The sequence below is a fragment of the Botryllus schlosseri genome, chromosome 2, assembly GCF_051294905.1.
Source record: "Botryllus schlosseri isolate E-star chromosome 2, Bs_hap1, whole genome shotgun sequence".
Taxonomy (NCBI): domain Eukaryota; kingdom Metazoa; phylum Chordata; class Ascidiacea; order Stolidobranchia; family Styelidae; genus Botryllus; species Botryllus schlosseri.
This window is the reverse complement of record NC_137237.1, coordinates 29,829,520-29,850,261: the sequence shown is the minus strand read 5'-3', so window position 1 is coordinate 29,850,261 and position 20,742 is coordinate 29,829,520. Positions and strand designations below refer to the sequence as shown.

The 20,742-nt window shown below is 41.2% G+C and overlaps 2 protein-coding genes and 1 long non-coding RNA gene across 4 annotated transcripts in view; all 3 read left to right on the top strand.

Annotated features, from left to right (window-relative positions):
• Positions 1–20,742, top strand: part of LOC145457855 (uncharacterized) — a 383,081-nt gene that overhangs the window by 41,464 nt on the left and 320,875 nt on the right. The gene's annotated exons all lie outside the window — the stretch shown is intronic.
• Positions 1–20,742, top strand: part of LOC145457620 (putative ATP-dependent RNA helicase DDX17) — a 169,169-nt gene that overhangs the window by 68,554 nt on the left and 79,873 nt on the right. The gene's annotated exons all lie outside the window — the stretch shown is intronic.
• On the top strand, positions 3,031–12,732 carry LOC145457721 (lactadherin-like). Its single transcript, XM_080336002.1, has 5 exons — positions 3,031–3,262; positions 3,463–3,492; positions 3,552–3,698; positions 5,714–5,883; positions 12,501–12,732. Exons 1-5 carry the CDS (start codon positions 3,151–3,153, stop codon positions 12,660–12,662), a joined length of 621 nt encoding a protein of 206 aa, XP_080192128.1. The 5' UTR covers positions 3,031–3,150; the 3' UTR covers positions 12,663–12,732.

The window sequence follows — 20,742 nt, the reverse complement described above, 5'->3', positions numbered from 1 at the left end:
GTCGACCAGCCTATAAAATCTCGCCACTATGTTTCTGACGTGTATACGATATCATCAAAGCAATGTTTGTTTTGTTTTAAAAGGGAACATATATAATCTCCATGTCCTCACCATATAATCTCAATTTTATATAATGCGGCCCGCGAATGGATTTAGATGTTGAATGCGGCCCGCGAGCTCAAGAGTTTGCCCACCCCTGATCTATCAGATGGTGAGAGAAGGGGGTATAATGACAAGGTAAGTTCCGACTCCGACTTCAGACGATGTGAAAAATTTCAGTGAACCCAACTTCAATAAGAGAAAATTTAACGAAACTCCGATTCGACACCGGCTCCGGTCGGTCGTGCGAAAATAACTTTTTTCCAAATTTCACTCACTTAGTGATAAAAGTGTCAGGTTGCCTAAAAAACGCCGCGCATAAAATTTCAGTCAATTCCGACCGCTAAAGGCCGTGCAATCTTGAATTGAAATGTCAACCATTTTTTTATTTATAGTATTTACGGTGACAAATTTCGACACTTTAGTATCACCAAACATGCATCGACTATGTGATATGCATCGCCTATGAATACTTTCAGCACTGAAATCCGGACCGAAAGAGAAAATCAATAAGCAAGCAGGTAAAATACAGTAAAATATAATTCCCAGATTTTAGGCGATATCTTTTGTCGCAACAGTGTGAATTTCACGTAATCAGAGAAAACGAGCGTGTGGATGTTGTCTTCACAACGCATTATGTCTTTTTTTCCCGATATCCTGCGGTAGAATGTTTAGATGTTACTACTTGCGAGACATTATGTCATTTTCCGAGATCCCTCATCATTCTCCGGACTAGGGTTGCATTTAAAACGAATGGTGTTTTAAAACACTTTGTCTAAAGCATGTTTTATGGTAATCCCCGGTATATCTTCCAGCCGGGGAAGTTCCTGTTAGAAGACAACCCTAATTTAAATTGTTCAGAGCGGCTCGCGTAAGTGCTTACATAATAGTGAAAGAGTATTTTTTTAAACTTCTCCGGACTCAGCGTGGGCAAGAAAGTCTCGAAATATTGAGGTTGAATAAAATGAACTCCAGAGACGAGACCATGCACTTCCACAAGATAAGGCTATTACCGGTACAAATCCACACATTTGCTGCTGAGACTTCATTGCACTAGTACCAAATCAACAGAATATCCAAGTCAAGACTGATTTAGTCGGAGCAAACAAGCCTAAGTGAACAAATTTATTTTAATATCTCCACGACCAGTTGCCTCAGGTGTTTATATAGCCGACGGGAAGTGTCGCAGGTCCAAACTGTTCAACGTGGCCTGGGAAATTTAAACATTGTAGAGCAGGGGTGGGCAATTATTTTCCTCCACGGGCCAAATGAGTAGTAGAAAATACGTTGGCAGGCCGAGTGATAATTTTTTGCTATATTCTTCATTGTATTTAATTTAATTTATAAATTACATTGTTAATGTATGCTGCTGAGTGAATGTGTTGATGTTAGGTAATGAGAAAGGGGCGGATACTTAAATAAATATCGATATGCCGTCATGATTCGAAACAATGTTAATCATGATACATTTTTATCTCTCTTTAGAACCTTATCAACGTTCTTCTATTAAGACACTAAAAGAGTGGTTCCCAAACTTTTTTTGGACACGCCCTCCATTATGACAGTGGAAAATTTTGCGCCCACCCCCTATCTTCATATCATAACATATTAAAAAGAGCAACCAGCATGCTAGCAATCCCGACGGATAGTTGGATGGCACGAAAAGTTATGGTTGTTGATGAGAGTATTCTGTAATATCAAAGTAGGACAAGAAACAGAGCAAGAAACTATAAGCTGGGGTTAAATCGCGCCAAGCGCGAAAATTTTTTTCATTTATCTTCAGCTTCCGCCTCCCGCCAGATGCATTCACGACCCTCAGTTCGAGAACTACTGCACTGGAATATATATGGGATATAGTACAAAGCTTGTCTTGGTTGCTGCATGTCGAACAGTGTGCAGCTCCAATAGCATTGATGTTGAGCGAAGTTTGCATTTTTTTTTAATTCGCTCTTCCTTGACCGAGTGCTCGGCAAAAACTAAAAGGACGGGTTTACCCATATAACTCCAGTATACAAATATTTAGTGCTCTAAACCTTCTTTGAATTTCAGCTTTCGGCGTTCTCTTTTTGACATGTCCGTTCATCTTTTATGGGTGATAGTTATGATGAGTCAAATAGAGTAATTGCGAGCACTGTTTGCCTCGTTTTTCGAATTAGGGATATGGAAACGCCTTACGTAACAATACGAAACACGTAGCCTACCCGTATAATACGTAATGTGACAATGGCAACAAAGAAGGTTTGAACTAAACTATATGGAAATAGTGATTTCTTCTGAATATAATTGTTAATCATACTTTGCAACATTGCCTTCATGTTGAATCTGCATTACGCATGCGAGATACGTAGGCAGCGTAATCGTGGCATATGAATGAACAGAACAGGCTTCAAATTACACAAATTACCTGCTTAGTTGATGCAACCTATGGTTTTAGTCCGTGCATCCACATTCAAAAAGCAGGTTTAATGTTATGGATTCCAAGCAACCTTTCTCGGGCCGCACAGAATGACTTCGCGGGCCGCATTTGGCCCGCGGGCCCACTTTGCCCAAGCCTGTTGTAGAGTGTCGTTTTATCAACACATTTGTTCGGCAATTTGTCTGCATTTTATCTGCGTCGACATTAAAGCCTTGAAATAATTAGGTCCTATAAGAGCAAATGGCGGAGACGATACAATTGCGACCACCTCCGAGCATCAAACCCAACAGTTGACATACTTCGGTGGTGGTATTTATCAATTGGAAACCAACATCAAAAGAGCTAAGACAAGTCCAATTTAGGAAGAGCAAATGGATTTGTGTACACATTCTCAATTGATAATTCCGCAAAAAGTAAAGGCATGTTTGTTCCGAGGAACGAATAACTCTCGAATTCGCAGTCTCTCTCAGTTGTTACTATACGAGTATATTTCATCAGCTGGGCAATATTATGTTCAACTACCTCCGAATTATAGGTCATTCTTCTCCGTAGAAACCAGGCTGCAAAACTGTATATAAGAAGATACCCAACCACCTCAAGCACATCGTTTTTCGATTGCAACACGAACAGGCGAGATGAATCTGAAAGTTCTAATTTGCGTGACTTCGATCTGTGCCAGCGCAACACTGGCTGATTACGGAGTGGAAGATGCAATGGCGGAAATGATGCAATCAATGATCGACAAGAGTAAGTGTTAGGCGAAATGTCGATCACTGATTGAAATGCCGGCATTACAATATATGAATGCGACATATTTGTACTTATCAGAACTTGAGTAATATGTCAATGATCGATAACAAGCGATAGCTAAATATTTCTTTTTTACATTTTGCAAAATAAACAATATTAGCAACCATAATAATCATCTCCCTTTTTCTTTCTCCTAGGTTTACAAAGTTTTGCCAAACAGTTCGAACGTGAGTATGTATAGTATTCTGCAATATGTGTTTCGCATAACAACTCATCAATATTGCAGTTTGTTACATGGGGATGAAATCTGGACTGATACCCAATAACGCAGTTAGTGCTTCGACGTATTATAACGATTGGCACGCACCACACCAATCGCGTCTCGATAACCGAATTTCCCATATAAGCGGTGGTTCATGGGCTTCAAAGCAAAGTAATAATTCTTCATTTTATTTCCTGCCTATGGACAATATGGACATTGACTAATAGCTTCCGTAAATTATTGTTGGATTTATATGAGGTAAATACCGAGAATGTTCAATGAATCGGGTTAGCTTTGTAGATGGTAATGTACCACGTAATGAGGAGTCCGGTATTTACATATACTGATACAACCTCTATCTAGGATGTCGTAGCAGGCCTGGACCAGCGGTTCTCAACTTTTTTGTATTCGCTGACCCCCTCAGGTTTTCCTTCAAAATCAGCCCCATTATCGTGCAAATATTGCAAAATTCTTGTGCAAGTATTATTTGTAGGCTGATAATAAACAGCCGCAAAATCACTTTTCTTGAAAATAACACCACACTATATATAGAAATTGGGTATACTTTTAGTATTTCGAAGCGTATTTTGCATCTGTATTTATTATAGAAATTAAACATGGAACGGCAACGACCGATTTTGCAGCTTCGTTCCGCTTCGCCGAGGCTGGAGTGGAGAATTCTTTTGCGTAAGCGACTGTAGGATTTCTGGCAATCCAAAGGCTATCTTCCCGAGCGCAGAAATTATTGAATCTGGTCTTGATCGAAAGCTACTGTTGCACCGATTCCGAAAATATAAATTAAAATAATGATCAGGGTCTGATCCACCGAGAATCCGTCCTCCAAGTCCGAAATATCGGCATTGTTCGAACAATCGGAGAGTCGCAACGGGTCATTGTTATGGCCATTGTGTTGCGGTTACCCGGTTGTTCTGAACAATGCCGACATTTCAGACTTGGAGGACAGATTGTAAGTGGATCAGTGCCTGATCAATATTTTAATTTATATTTTCGGAATCGGTGCAACAGTAGCTTTCGATCAAGACCAGATTCAGTAATTTATGCGCTCGGGAAGATAGCTTTTGGATTGCCAGAAATCCTACAGTCGCTTACGCAAAACAATTCTCCACTCCAGCCTCCGCGAAGCGGAACGAAGCCGCAAAATCGGTCGTTGCCGTTCCATGTTTAATTTGTATAGTATTTAATGTCTCGGAAATACGCGTCTTCGATGTGATATGAACCAGTGCCTAAAATCCATTTCCACAAAAGATACGTATTGGCGAATCTAATAATAACGCGTAACGTTTCCGTCCACACATTTTGCTGTGAGTCTTTATTGAACATATCACGTCCACCCTAATCATTTCTATCCCACATCTCATCTTGAAGTTATCTGGTGGATATATCACAGGAGAAAATAGATTTCGTGGATAGTGTCAAATTCCTTCATTGGGACGGATTAGGAAAAAAAAATTCAGGAATTTCTAGTTCGAACGACTGTTTATTCATTTGGAATGACAGACAACTCCAGATCACAAATGTTCTGCAGACATTTCGAAGTCACCCAGTTTGACTTTGTTATCTCCAAGATTTTATTTTTCAACAAACCCCAACAAAGCATCTCTAAACAGGAATATTGGAAGGATATTGGCAATTGGACAATTGAAATGAGTTTGTGCAGTCCGATATTTCATCTCAGATGACCGTTTTATTGATGTGAGTCCTACAGTTTCAGCGATTATGAAGTGAAACTGTCCCAAGCTTTTCTTTCAATAAAAAATACAAATTTGTTTATCAATCATTTACAAATTTAGAGGTTTCGCGGACCCCCTGAAAATGCGTCGTGGACCCCCGGTTGAGAACCACTGGCCTAGACGTTATTCTGCAGCGCTGCTTCTGACTTGGTCCGTGCCCCACGCTATGGTGGAAATTGAAAAAATCCACGCTTTTATTTCACACTGTATGCTACAATCGTAAACATATCACGCAAAGCCAGCTACGTGATAAGTAGGCGACTACAGTAAAAGCATTTTAATTTAGAATGATACTATAATCAATATTAACAGTGTACAAACCGAAAGATAATGCTATGAAATATAGATCGACATGACTTGAAGATGATATTCCAGCTGGAGTAGTAGTAAAAACCAATTTTCTGATTGCGTGCATATTTTGCAACATACTCGAAGACTCTATCGGCACGTGGATAGAAATAGACTTCTTTACGGTGAAGAAAGTGGCTGGGGTAATCACTCAAGGAAGGCCACAAAAAGCCAATCAGTGGGTGACCAAATATAAAGTGGCGTGTAGTACTGACAGAACAACCTATCAGATGGTGAGAGAAGGGAATTCTGACAAGGTAATTCTATGCATTTTAAGTTGTAGGCAAATAGCGGTGCGCTAAGGGGCGTGCCTTCGACCAGTGGTTCTCAACCGCCGGTCCGCGACGAATTTCTAGTCGGTCCGTGAGGTAATTTGCAATTGTATAACTAAACTTGCAAGGTTTAGTGTCGTTAAATGTCTTGAAAGTCTTTATTTTTAGGCGTCCCTCCTTCAAGATATACTCATGAATTATAGAAATGGGCATTTCGGCGTCAGGCCATACCCCATCACATAATAAAGTTTAGGCTAAGATAAGAATCCGGAAAGTGTGCGAAAAACTCACCGGTGGAATAACCTAGGCCGAAGAAACTGCCCTTTATTGGCCGAAAACTTCGATATATAATGTCTAATTGTCAAAATGTTCAAAATGTTCAAAATGACTAGCGCCTAATCTCAATGTCATGACAATCTGTACCCCATTGCACGAACGCCAAACCACATAGAAAAATGATTTGCCAGTTAAGAAAAACCAGTTAGGAATCGTGTGCGTCCTTTAGTTTAGTACGCTTGGGGGATTTCAATATCTAGTCAAGACAGTAGGTGACGAAATATTATTATGCAATGAAGTAGCCTAATTATTCGAACAGACCAACCCAACTTATTAATTACGTGCCCTAAATTTTCCAGCACGTCACCTCAATCATCTCCATCGGAAAATCTGATAATTCTGAGTGTATAAAAATTTACAGCAGTATATGAATTTATGCAATTAACAATTTTATCGACCGATTCAGTCATGAAGCACCTATAGTACATTCTCTAATGTGTTCACAAGTACTGGTGGAAACAACAAACCAGCTGTGGGGTCTTGGTCTTGGGGCGATGCCCCCTAGAAGTATTGGCAGGCCCAAACCACAGTTTTTGGGCACTTAGGCTGACGATAGGCTTGTGATTTTGTGGATGGCCAGGCATAGCTGTGGTCAGATGTTTTCGTGTGGCGCATTGTCCTCATAGTATAGGTTAGGTATGGTGGTAAACTCTGAAAGGTTCCGTGTGAACGCGAACGTGAGCCTAAATGACGTTACGCGACGTCATATTGCAAATTCCAACCTAATATATTTCAATGAAGTGATATAATAATGTACAGCGACGACTGAGGCCACATTATGCCACAATGCTGAAGTACATGCTGACTTTTTAAAAGTCACCAAATGTATCAAGTGGAGCAATCAAATGATATGATATTCCCATAAAATTGATATCTTCCGTCGCTTTGCCAACAATGAATTCGACGAGGTTTTGCAAGGAAATACTCTTAACGATCTGTGCCAGACCGGACAATGTATTCGGCGTCTGACTATTGATATATTGATATTGAGCTGAGTGTTAAACGGGCTTGTATACTTGCATCCCATTAACACGTTATACAGAGGCCAACACACCAATCGCACGGATTTGAATTTTATGATACAATAAACATATAAAATCAAGATGGATCCAGTACGCTTGTTAGATTTTTTACAGTAGACATCGATGTAGGCTATTCTTTACATCAATTTCATTGATTGGTGGAATAAAGCATGATTCGCTATCAACGTATATGTAGCGTATTTCGCTCTTGACGTTGTGTGATTGCAGGTCAAGCTCAAAGCAGTGAGTCAATAAATATTCACAAACGCAAAGCTGGATATTTCGTGCAAACTATAGTGTGTTGATATTTTTATATTGCCAGCGTCGTGCAAAGCAAAGAATTTCAACCAATGATGTTGTGATCTGAAAAACTATAATGTATGAAAATGGTTCACAGTGCAGAACTTACGAGGATTCGTCTGTGAACGTGAACCTCTAAATTTCTTAGGTTCACACACAGAACGCGAACGCGAATCTCACGTTCACACCATCCCTAATTCATAGTATATTCAAACCAACCTACCACTAGTGGTTATGGGAAATGAGCAAGCAGCACGTCAAGGTGCTTAGTTCGACCTCGAAACGTTTGTTCTCTCGACATTGTCGAAGAGAATATTAATATTCGAGTTAGCCTGGTCGGTTAAATCCAGGGACTTCGGCGCGAAAGACTGTAAACGACTCTCGGCGTTAGCCTATTGTATTGGCACTGAGGCAATTTTACCTCGACTGAGCAGACTCACTACACTAAAATCAGATGGATGCCGCAATGAAAATAATTAATTACGATCAAAACCAGGGCTATGGAGCAGCCATAAATTTGCATTGCTCCAGCTTTGGCTCCAGAGCTTTTTTCTATCATACATTAGCTCCGGCTCCAGCTCTGGAGCCGCATTATTACCACTGCTCCGGCTCCAGCTCCGGGTCTGGCCCTGAAAACTATCGAAGGTGTCTGTCTATATCAGGGGTTGGCAACCCGCTACCTGCGGGCCATATGTGGCCTACGAGAAGGTTTAGGGTGACCCGCGAGCTAATTTCCTATTATATTATCGAACTTGAATTACTCAGATTTTGAACTTGCATGGACAATCAATAATATTATTAGTCTGGGTGCAATCTTGGAATGTTGATGACTAAAATATCACTTTCGACGCATTGGCAGATCTAAGGTCCAGTCACATTTTTAGTAAATCGTCGTACATTAGAATAAACTAAAAAAGGTAGTAAAATTTTTCTTCATGCTTCGCGTGTTTAATCGTCACTTGGGCAACATACTATACGTCACTCACTTTGCTTCCAATCCTTCCATATGATGCAGTAGCACGTATCCTCATTGCAACTTGCAGTATATTCCTATGTAAAATCACCATATACCAGGGTCGCCATATTTTGGTAATCCGAAAAGATGACACTTTTCCAAAATTCTCAGATTTGCAATACCGGTGGGAAATCCTGCAAAACTGGTAAATATTTCCCACTTCGTGGTCGGTACACTAAAAAAAGGTCAGCTTTCCGACCCAGCTCCGGAAATAGTCGCAGCCACCAAATACCTTCGTGCAATGTTCCCTCTAATTTTTCAAGAGTCTGCGCAAACACGCCAACTCACTGCGCAGGCCCTCGGACAACAGTGCGCAGCCGCTCTCCAATAGGGTGATAAAACTAACATCAGGAGGGCTTCGGCCCCCAGACCCCCCTAGGGCTCTAGGCTTTTCATGTACTTATCATCTACATTGGGTGTCCATTAAGTAGCAGCGTCCTTAAACGCGCGAAGCGCGAAAAATTTATATAATTCATGATTGCATCGGCCAATATGATCGGGAATTGCATACACATATTGTTATTAATTTTTATCCTCTCCCTGCTCACATAATCAGATTTACCGGTAGACCTGATCCAGTGAGGTGTGTTGGAATAGATATGCCCTCTAAATAATGATAAAAAAAATCTTCGGGGGTACCCGTTGATATAATGAATTCGTTACATGATGCTATTTCGTGACCCCATATCTGCTATGTCAAAAGATGTTGAAATCGCCAAAACGTACTAAAGTAAAAGACGTAGGGGAGATGTGGTACCGATGGATCAAAAATTGCAAAATGATCTCTGGCCCTCAAATTTTCAACCGAGAATAGCAGATCTTTTGCTGTCTCAACACTTCGATACAAGCTCTACCTATCGCGGACATTTACATTAATATCCGCCCTTTCCAAAAATATTCATAAACATTTAAAATTTGTTGCTCTAACGTGTCATCGGTCCCCACCCGGTGAGTCCAAAGGCACACGACCATGGGACCTATGAGACGTAGGCTGAAAAACTCAAATTTGTGAACTTGTTTTGTTGTGTACTATAAGCTAAGCTACAGCAACCCAATGAAGAATGTTTCGTCGCGATCTTCAAGAATAAAATAGATTATATCAACTCAAATGTTGGCATAAAATCATGTTTTGATTTGGCCTAAACTTACAAAATTAATGCCACATACAGATTACCCGCAAATCGACATTATGACTTTCATATACCTCGTAATAGCGATAAAACACCACAGGTACCTATGATATAAACCCTATATATATGTAGGCGAGTTTCTGTTGTTAAGTGATTAGTTGGTCGATCTATTTTGCTTGATTTTGCTATGGTACCATAGGTCCCCCACCCCATAAATATTGTAATTGACTTGAAAACAGTCCACTCAAGGATGGTATTGATTCAAAAAAGATGTGCCATTATATACCCTGATACAAGCCATATACTTCACATCAAAAATTATGGCGGGTTTGTTAGTCCGAAAGGTGATATAGAAAAATGCAAATGTCGATCCAAATCTACTTTACACCCCCTAAAACTTAAATCATTCGTCACAGACCCCATAACTCACGCAGGTCGATTTTTTTTGCATGTGAGTAAAGATTCTGTCAGCATGTAATTGTAGACAAATTCACGGAGTGTAATCATAGAATTATCATAAGGAATTTTTCAAGTATTTTCGGTCCCAGTGATCCATCGGTACCACATCTCCCCTACACGATTTCAAATTGGTATTTCTTAACTGGAAAATAATGTTCCCTCGATATGGCATTTGTCTTGTTGTGGGACTCGGATCGTCAGGACAGGAACATTCGGCGCCAGCCATTTAGGCGCCTATGGACATGGATAATTACACATATATTTGTATATATCGAAGTTTTCGGTCAGCACCGGGGCAGACTTTTTCGCCCAAGGTTTTCACGCTGCTGATCGTTCTGGCGCACTTCTTGGAGTCACATGTTACATAGCCTTTAACTTCATATGTCTTGGCACGTCATGGTGCGGTAATGGCCGACGCTCAACTGCACATTTCTACAAATCATGCGTAATTTTTGTTGGGAAAGGGTACCCAATAATCAGAAATCTGACAATAATAAAACGCGCGTAGCGCGAAAAAAAAATTCCTGATAAATTCCAAAAAAATACACCATGATTTATGTTAATTCTCGAAATAATTTTGGACCCCCTTCGAGCTCGGGCCCTCCAATTGGGGGTTTGGGGTGCGAAAGTTGCGGTCCTGAGTAAATCTTACACAATGTTCATGCCACGCGGAGAAGTATCATTCCATAGTTTCTCGCAAATTAACTTCGAGCTAGCTCATTGTTATTTATAACTTTGTTAAACCATGTTATTTCGTCATTCCCAGAAAATAATGCGCTATTGAAATGATATCAGTATCGCTCACGTGTACGAGGCCATACTAAAAAAATATCTTCCGTGAGGCGCAGGTGATTGTGAACTCTCATTTCTTCACGGAGCGCAATAGTTACCTTTGCGGGGCGGTCTTGTACCTCGGTTTCAGACTTCAGTGATAACAATATTTGGCCCTGGCAATGTTCCATCTTAATTTTCACGAATCTGCGCGCCTGCGTGGTCCATTGGACAACAGTGCGTAACAACTATAAAAAAAAAACATCATTTCTGATTTTTTGTGCGCAGCGTAGATTTTCTGTGCGCAGAGACCGCTTCAGCACCGCGCATTTGCGCACGTGCGTAGCTTAGAGGGAACATTGCCTTCGTGGCCAATGGATGTTGTTGCAGTACCGTACCATAATCAGACATTGGGGGTAATCCTGATCGGTAATCGCAATTGCTTTTTATAGCGAATACAGGATTATCAAGTAATCATAAGCGTAATCGATTATATTCGAAAAAATCCGAGTTAATCATAATCGATTATTTCTCATATATTATCGAGTTCTTTGTGAAAGAACGATTTCACAATATTTGTGAGATAACTATGACAGAAACTGAACATGAAAGAGTTCGATATTATGCCACGTTATTAATAGCAGATACGTCGGGTTTTCAAACGTCGCTGGTCATTATTACGTCCCGAGTATTAGCTTAGCTCGTTATTGCGCACCTGTATAGTAACGTGATTGTGAGAACCGCCTGCATACCTTATATCAGGTTGTCAATATACAGTCCATCCGCCACTACCTCGCAGCAAAATAATAATCACCAATTTGCCTAGTTTCAAATAATAACGTTTGTATTGATCTTTGGATATGCTAAGTTGAACGCATAACGTTGCTGCTCGGCGAGTGGGCCTGTATGTATGACGTACGTACGGCGACCAAATATTTGAAATATTATACCCGTAAAAAGAAACAATGCTAATTTCACATCGAAGCATTAAAATCATCGGTTGCTGACTGCTGACATGAGTTATAACCGAGCTGATCGTTGCCGTTACTCGTAATGACAGCTCGCAATATGCCTATTAAGTAGAAGCACAAATACCGCTTGCATATTTCGAGGTTCATGTTCAACCGCGAGAAACATTATTCGTCATGGCAGAATTTTATGTTCACTTTATTTTATTCTTACTCGGCCCTACTTGAAACGGTCACCAATCGTTATTTCGCATTTCTTTACTCACGATTTGGTTCGGCCGCCATAGCCTTCCGTTTGTGCACCATGTTAGCGTGGCTTGTAGCTAGCTAGAATAAGGACCGAAACAGCACTTCATCAGCCCACAAACGCAGCAGTTCTTGTCACCTCATAGGGTGTTCAAATAATCATCTGGGGGAAACCTCAGTGTGGTAAATATACAAATGTACATATGTTGCAAGTGGCATTGAGAGTACCTGCTGTTGTGTCACATTGAAGCGAAGGAACTTAGTTACCACTGTACGAAAGGGGTTCAATTATGAAAACGAGTTGAGAACTACTAATGTCCTGATGCGATTACTAAACTCTATGCTTGATCCACAGATATATACGGGAAACTTTGACTTTGACACCAAAGTCTACAATCGCTTCCCGACAGTACTTTCCTGCCGATACATTCGAATCTATCCGCATGGATGGCACAACCACATCTCCATGAGATTAGAATTCGTCCACGGTCACTGCTTCAACATCAAGCCTTTTTAACCAAGTTTCGACTATCCATACCGACCGTCAATCGTGAATCAGAATCAGAATAAATTCACGTGGACTTGAATATTTGAGTTTCATGTTAGCTGGAATTGTAGAGCGATATATTGCAGCAACATATCGATGGCGTACCACCTAGTCATTTTTTATATAGCTATAATGATCTCCGAAAGCCAGAGTTGTAACCAAGTCACAAGGTTCAGAGTCATTAAGTCAATCTCACTTTTATAGTTTTGCATCGAGTCAAGTCCGGTCATTTTCAATTCACCACCGAGTCAAATCCGAGTCCAAGCCAGCTAGTAACAGTGTTGGGATGACTTGAGTCAACTTTTTCATTTGACTTTACTTGACTCGAGTCACTTTGCAGAAATGACTTGACTTGACTCGGCACTATAAAAATGTGGATTGAATCGTGATTCGGAGCAAATTTACGAGTCTATTTAAATTCATCAAGCAAATAGTGTTGATTACATCACCGTATTTTGTGTATGTTCGGATTGTTCGGAATACGCTGTTGACACTTGTGAGGGCAACCTGTCATTCACTGACTGTGGTTTTCACAGATCCTCCCTTGTTACATCACAGAAAAATTGACCACAAACGAAATGATTACAGCTTGCGTCGTCGCAGTGGTAGTATATTAATCTTATAGCGCCGTATATTTCCGTTTCTTGACGTCTCTGTGCTTACATTTCGCAGTGCTCACCTTCACCAACCATCTTGTATGATTTAATTCGAGCGAATAGGCTAGTTTACGCACGTGTATTCTCACATAAATGTGTATATGGGTAGTGTTTTGTACCATATCAATTTGTTTCGGATTCTCGAGGCTTCGTGCTAGTAAAGCTAGTAAAATGTAGTGACTTTGAACCATCAGTCCAACTACGAAAATTCAATTTGAATTGAATTGTGACTTGACTCGTGACTTGACTTGACTTGAATCGAGTCACCTTCAAAAAACGAGTGACTTGACTCGACTCGAGTCACTTTCGAAAATCAATTGACTTGACTTGAATCAAAATGTGCAATGACTCCAGATGACTCGTGACTCATAGGAATTGACTTGACCCCAACACTGGCTAGTAGAGGGTCCAGCACGAGTCATAGTGGTTGACACGAGTCCTACTGCAGGACGAAAAGACAGGGCTTGATGAAAAAATGCACGGCGCTGATTTGCTGGAAATTAGTGATAGTCAACGGGCCTAATTGAGATAGCGTTGTCGAACAATGGCGATATTTTTGGCAAATAAATAACTTCCACAAGTAAACAGGTGACCACGAAGAGCAAATAAATTGAAAAGCAGGTAAATACAGGACCAAATACATTTTAGAAGTGATAGTCAATATCTGGAAATATTTAGATTTCAACAAGGTTATGATTTAACCTGTTTACTATACCGATGGGGAAGCGAGTGTCGCAGTTGGTTAAACACAGCAGTCACGACACCAATGGTTGCTGGTTCGAGTCTCGGCTCTGACATGTTTCTATGTGTCGGAGGTTTATCTGGGCTCTTCATCGCCGACCTCGCAGCTTGTGCGGTGTCGTACGAAAAGCCCAGACGGATAAAGTGATGTCGAGCTTTGAATAATCGACAGCAACAGATACTGAAGTTGACGCACGGAAGAGAGAGTGAAAGATGGTGAATGCGTGCGAGACTGAAAGTCGTCCGCGAAGTGTAGGCCTACACAAGTAGAAAAGGACCAACGAACTTTACAACATCCATGTTCTGGGCACAAATGACCAAATAGGCGATAAGTGCCAAATACGGTTCAATAAATAGACAATACAATACCGATGAATTGGCCGTTAGCCCTATATTAGCCTGGTTAGCCAATCTCGCCATTTACATTCATTGTTGCGAATTTGCTGTGACGCAATAATGTAAAGACAGAATTGATGCTCAGTGGACGCAATTCTTACATCGTTTTTAACCCTTACGAGGTGGGCGTATCATATATGATATGGCATGTATCCGACACCGATTTCTCCATGTTCACACGCCCTAGACATCGGGTACTACGTTTTTTGAAAAGCTGAGACTTTCCCGATTTATTTGGTACCTTACTCAAAAATTTTGGTTTGTAAAAATGAACAAAAAATTAAAAATAAAATAAAATGTGGTTATCACCTAAAACTTCCGCATATTTTCCGAGTGGGAAATATTGTCGGAAAATCTGCCAGAACATCAGAAGTCGACATGTACGGTTTTCTGTGTAAATTTTTACCGTTTCAAACATCAAAACGTTTTCTGGAGAGTTTTCTGAGGGGTATTTGTAAATTTTGGTCACGCTTCAGTGATTTTCAAGATCTAGGTCAAGTTCAAGTGCAAATTCAGCCGGCATATGAGTCATCAATAGGTTTACTATGCCTGCAAATAGTTGGATATGACAAAAGAAAGCATATCGCGTTGTTTTATGCCATAAACCGGACTGTAGGGGCCGATTGAGTCTTGATCATGAACTTGACCTTGATGACCACTCACTGACCACGCCCATTTGTAAATTTTATATGTATTTTCCATTTTTCGATATCTGACGAACCGCGCGGTTTACAACCATGGTTGACGGCTTGTTTGAAACCAGGCAACAGTGGCTACGCACTGAAGCATCATATTCCTCTCTCTGACGCCATCCTGAGGGTCAGCCTTGAAAATTAAGAGAGAGAGAGATTTTGTGGGGGGAAAAGCTTGTTTATTTAAACTTATTAAAAAATCTCAGGCATGTCATGGGGTGTCGATCAAGGGTGGAATCGGTAGAGGGCTATACTCCGCCCACCTTTAAACTGGAACGGCCCAGATTCAAGTCCTGGTGGAATCGCGGTGAGAATTTGAAAAGTGAAGATCAATTCTGCAAAATATGGCCCCACCTCGTAAGGGTTAAATCGGTCATAGCTACTTAAAAGCAGGAATTCACTCAACCACCGCCCCCGGAAACTTTAAACACACCGACTTCGATTGCAACTTACAGCCCGACATTGCTGGTCTAATATTCGACCAAGACAATTACAAGTTTATTATTATTTTAGTTATTCTCACTTCCAATTCAATCAACCTACTTTTTGAATTGAAAAAATAATGCTCCCGAAGAAGGAAATCAACTTTATGATGCCAATGAGTAACTTCTCTACATACCAAGTAACATTTAGGGACATTTGGTACAATTTTGAGGTTGCAGTCCGAGTTCAATTAGCTATTACGTCCTTTCATATCGGTGACCAGTGAACTCGGCCCATGGCGAACTCGGACCATGACGAACTCGGCCCATGGCGAGCTCGGCCTTCGGTGCACTCGGCCCACGGTGACTTTGTTAATAAAAATATTATGAACGTTTGAAATTGTAATTATTGAATGTTTAATTTATATCAACGTTGAATTGGGGGTGGTGAACATGTCGTATGAATTTTATTCCCACTGGGGGCGGTACCGAATGTCGGACGTTTGAAATGTTATATTCGGCACATGGAGCTGTGTAAGTGAGAAGTGTGTAATGTTGATGAAGAGTGTAGAATGTCAATGATCAGAATCTAGACCAGTGGTTACAAACCTTTTTCGACTCACCGCCCCCTTTTCAAGCTCGACACCGATCATCGCCCCCCCACCAGATTTTTTGGACCGAAAAATCGCCCACGTTGGGAACCACTGATATAGACGGAAAAACCTCATCGCACGTGGTGAATTCGGTGTATACCAAGATTAGGGTTTGAGGGGCTTATGTTTAGGGATATTTGGGTTGGAGGAGAATTAGGGTTACAGGAGGGATATTAGGGTCGGGGAAGAGGGGTATTAAGGTTGGGGGTTGGAGGGGTTGGAGGTGTTGGAAGGGGGTTGGAGGGGCTTAGGGTTCGGGTAGGGTATCCCAAGATTAGGGTTGGAGTTGGAGGGTTAGGGTTAGGGGATAGATTAGGGTTGGAGGTGTGGGACATTCGGGTTGGGGGAGGGTTAGGATTGGAGGGGATATTATAGGGCAGGGCTGTGGAGTCGGAGTCGGTGGAGTCGGAGTCTGGGTAATTTTCGCTTGATGGAGTCGGAGTCGGAGTCGGAGTCGTAAAAACTATATTAGCTGGAGTCGGAGTCGGAGTCGTGGGAAAAATACTGACTGGAGTTGGAGTCGGAGTTTGTGAGAATAACCCTGACTTCGACTCCGACTCCGACTCCAACTTCTCTATCATGAAAACATTTGCTTTCAAAGAATTTTCAATAGAATTTTTATGTACCACCAATCACTGTTATTAATAACCATACAGATCAGGTGCGGCCAGCCCGTTTAACGCAGGTCAGATTTGGCACACGAGAAGGTTAGGTGTGGCCTGCGAGGTAATTCTCGAAATTATTTATGACATCAGGTACAATTGCAAGGCCAACCAAAATTTGATTAGCATGACCGCGAAATTTGATGATGACTAAAACAACAGTTCTGACGCATTGACGTATCCAGGGGCCAGCCACATTTATCCCAGATCTTCGTATATGACCAAAAAGTAGAATCTTTCATAGCAAATTTATTTGACTTGAAATTTTTCTCGGTAGGCCTATTTCGCATTATTCATTGTCACTAGATTTCTTACATTAGTATTTGACCCCCTTCTGAAAATTGTAAATACATATTATTCACAGAATTGAGTCTAACTATATTCGCAATTAGGAGATAACGTGTCGTCCAACATGCTACTTCGCTTGTGCACTCGCAACGAGATCGTCGACAAAATATTTGCACAAAATGATAGAGACATAATCACTGATACCGTCAATTTTGCTATGTCTAAACGTCGAGTAATCCTGTCCTTTCGAAATGAGCCCAGTGGTATACAGATGCGACCCCCAATGTATGTTAGCAACATATTTATTGATATAATTCAGTTATTATCTTGCAAAAAAATTTCGCGCTTGGCGCGACCACGGCCTGGTTGCGCACTGCACAGTTTCATGACGAATTGTTATCAATTTTAGAGCGTAAGTCTTGTTTGCAATGTTACCAAATTCGGTTCTCTCCTATCGGACGACTAAAAAAAGGTTATCAACATTCCAGTTGCCCGCGCAATAGTTCGTAAATCTCATGTGTCCCTCTGGCCGACCCCTGATATAGATAAAATTTGACATTAATTGCAAATTACCACTCAGTTGCACAGGGGAAGAAAATCGCAATATGCGTTTTCGCGATGCAGTTAAAATTGATGCAATTTTTGGAATTATACCATGATACCGTGACAGAGCAAATGCATCGGCTGGTTTTGTAAAATTGCAAAAATGATCTAAATATGACCAAACGATGCTTCCCACTTGACAAAATTAAAAATATTTGTAGTGTAGCTTAGCTGTTTGGGTCGAACAAATGATTAAGAAATACTGCAAATCCCAATCCTTGATTAAGTACATGTAGACTAGACATAGGCTATTATGGTCTTTGACTACTTAACTAAATTCCATTTATGACCAATACCATTAGTAGTAAGAGTGTGTGTGCTTGTAATCAGTATAATGTGCAATGACAAAATTAGTAAGTTCAATCTCTTTATTAGTTGCTGACTAATACACAAGAGCTACATTTGGATTTTTATCTACAACCCTCTACATTTTTATCGTACAGGATTGGATATCTGCCATATTTGAATGATTCATACATTTCAGGATATTAGAGACTCCATGTTATAAAAACTTGAAAAAGGAAGGATATTTAGCAAATCTTTCTTTCATGTTAATTGCAAAGTGGATAATTCGAGTTGTGCCACAATGAAACAATTTAGCATGCCACCGTTAATCATATGTTTGCATATGTTTAATGGTTGTATGATAGTCATTCAACCGACAATGTGTCATATAATTTCGAAGTAAATTGGTAATAATGCTGGAGTCGGAGTCGGGAGTCGGAGTCGGAGTCGGTACGTTTAAAGACCCAGGAGTCGGAGTCGGAGTCGGTACGTTTATAGACTCAGGAGTCGGAGTCGGAGTCGGAGTCGGTATATTCAAAATGTGTGGAGTCGGAGTCGGAGCCGCAGTCGGTGATAAAATTTATCGACTCCACAGCCCTGCTATAGGGTTGATAGGGTTGGGGGTTAGAGATATAAGGATTGGGGAAGAGGGATATTATCGGCGGGTTGACTAAAAAAAAATCAACTTTTCGGCTCGATGTCGAATTTTACACTTTTGCAACTAAATTTCCGTGGGTTGGCTAAAAAAAGGTCATTTCTCCGACTTGACCCGAATATATCCGTTTAAACGCGTCATCGCCCCCTTCGCTGTTTTCACCCCCTGTCGTCCCCTTTGTCCATTTTGGCCACTCCTATCGCCCCCTTCGTCATTTTCGCCCCCCTAGGCCGCCAAATCACCCCCTGGGGGCTATATCGCCCACGTTGGGAACCACTGATCTAGACGGAAAAACGTCATCGCACGTGGTGAATTCGGTGTATACCAAGATTAGGGTTTGAGGGGCTTATGTTTAGGGATATTAGGGTTGGATGAGGATTAGGGTTAAGGTTGGGATCATATCCCCCAACCCTAATCTTGGGATACACCGATTTCACATCTGCAATGAAGTTTTTCCGTTTAGAACATTGGTTCCCAACGTGGGCGATATCGCCCGCCAGGGGGTGATTTGGCGGTCTAGGGGGGCGAAATTACCGAAGGGGGCGGTAGGGGGGCGAGAACGGACGAAGGGGGCGATAGGGGGCAAAAACAACGGAGGGGGCGATGGGGGCGATGGCGCGTTAAAACGGCAATATGGAGTCAGAACCGTAACTGCCGCACCCCAAACCCCCAATTTTAGGGTACCCTTCCCCCAACAACAATACGCATAATTTATGGAAATGGAGAATTCGGCGACGACTAATACTGCGCCACGACGCTCCACGACATATGAAGTTATAGGCCATGTAACATACGACTCTGTGAAGTATGCCAGAACTATCAGCAGCGAGAAGACCTTGGCCGAAAAGGAATGCCATTGTGCTGACCGAAAACTTCGATATATATACATTTATGTTTAATTGTCCATAGGCACCCCGAAGAAAATTTAGCTGTAAAAGTGTAATTTTGAGGTGGAGCCGAAAAGTTGACCTTTATTGGTTCCCAATATTTAGGGGGCGATGATCGGTGTGGTGCTTCAAAAGGGGGTGATGAGTCGAAAAAGGTGGGGAACCACTGGTTTAGAACATCATCCTCGAGGTTCTGCACTCTTCATCAACATTACACAGCTCCACATGCCTAATATAACATTTTATACGTCCGACATACGATACCGCCCCCCCCCCAGTGGGAATAAAATCCATACGACATGTTCACCACCACCACCAATTCACTATTAATAATTATTAATAAAAACAATTCCCAACGTTTATAATAATTTTTATTAACAAATTCACCATAGGCCGAGTTCACCACATGCCGAGTTCGTCATGGCCGAGTTCGTCATGGCCGAGTTCGTAATGGACCGAGTTCGATGGGCCGAATTCGTCATGGGCCGAGTTCACTGGTAATCTTCATATCTCATCAGAATTCGTCACATGCAGGCAACGTAAGAAGAAGAAACGGCTATGGTATATTCACAATTGATTGTGGGTATGGAAAATACAGGTACCCGTTCGGTCGTTATTGATTGTGCATGGTTACATACATAACAACTTTACTAAACATGTAGTAGGCCTACTGGCGCATAGGCTAGTTGTTATGTATGTTTTGCCTTCGCAGCCTCATACCACACCGCCGGTTCGCGAATTCGATAGCCGATGGCGCATTATTTCACATAACGCCGAATTTCACAGTACTTGGTCATTTTGAGCGGGTCTGGTGCTCTGAAATTACTTGTATTTGAATTGTCGGAATCACTGCGACGACAGCACTCGATTAATAGCAGATAGCCTCATATAAATTCTGACATGCTTATAATAAATCGCCCAATCACAGATGAGGATTGACTCGTCAATGCATCAGCCTTCCTATCGTCCTGTATTTTTGAACAAAAAAGTATTCCATTGCCTAATTTTGGTTTTATGCGGCCCCCGAAACCCTCAAAAGTGTTGCGTAGGCCTACTAAAAAATTAATTATTGCGGCAACTTGACCAAACTCTTTCTTAATAGATTTCATC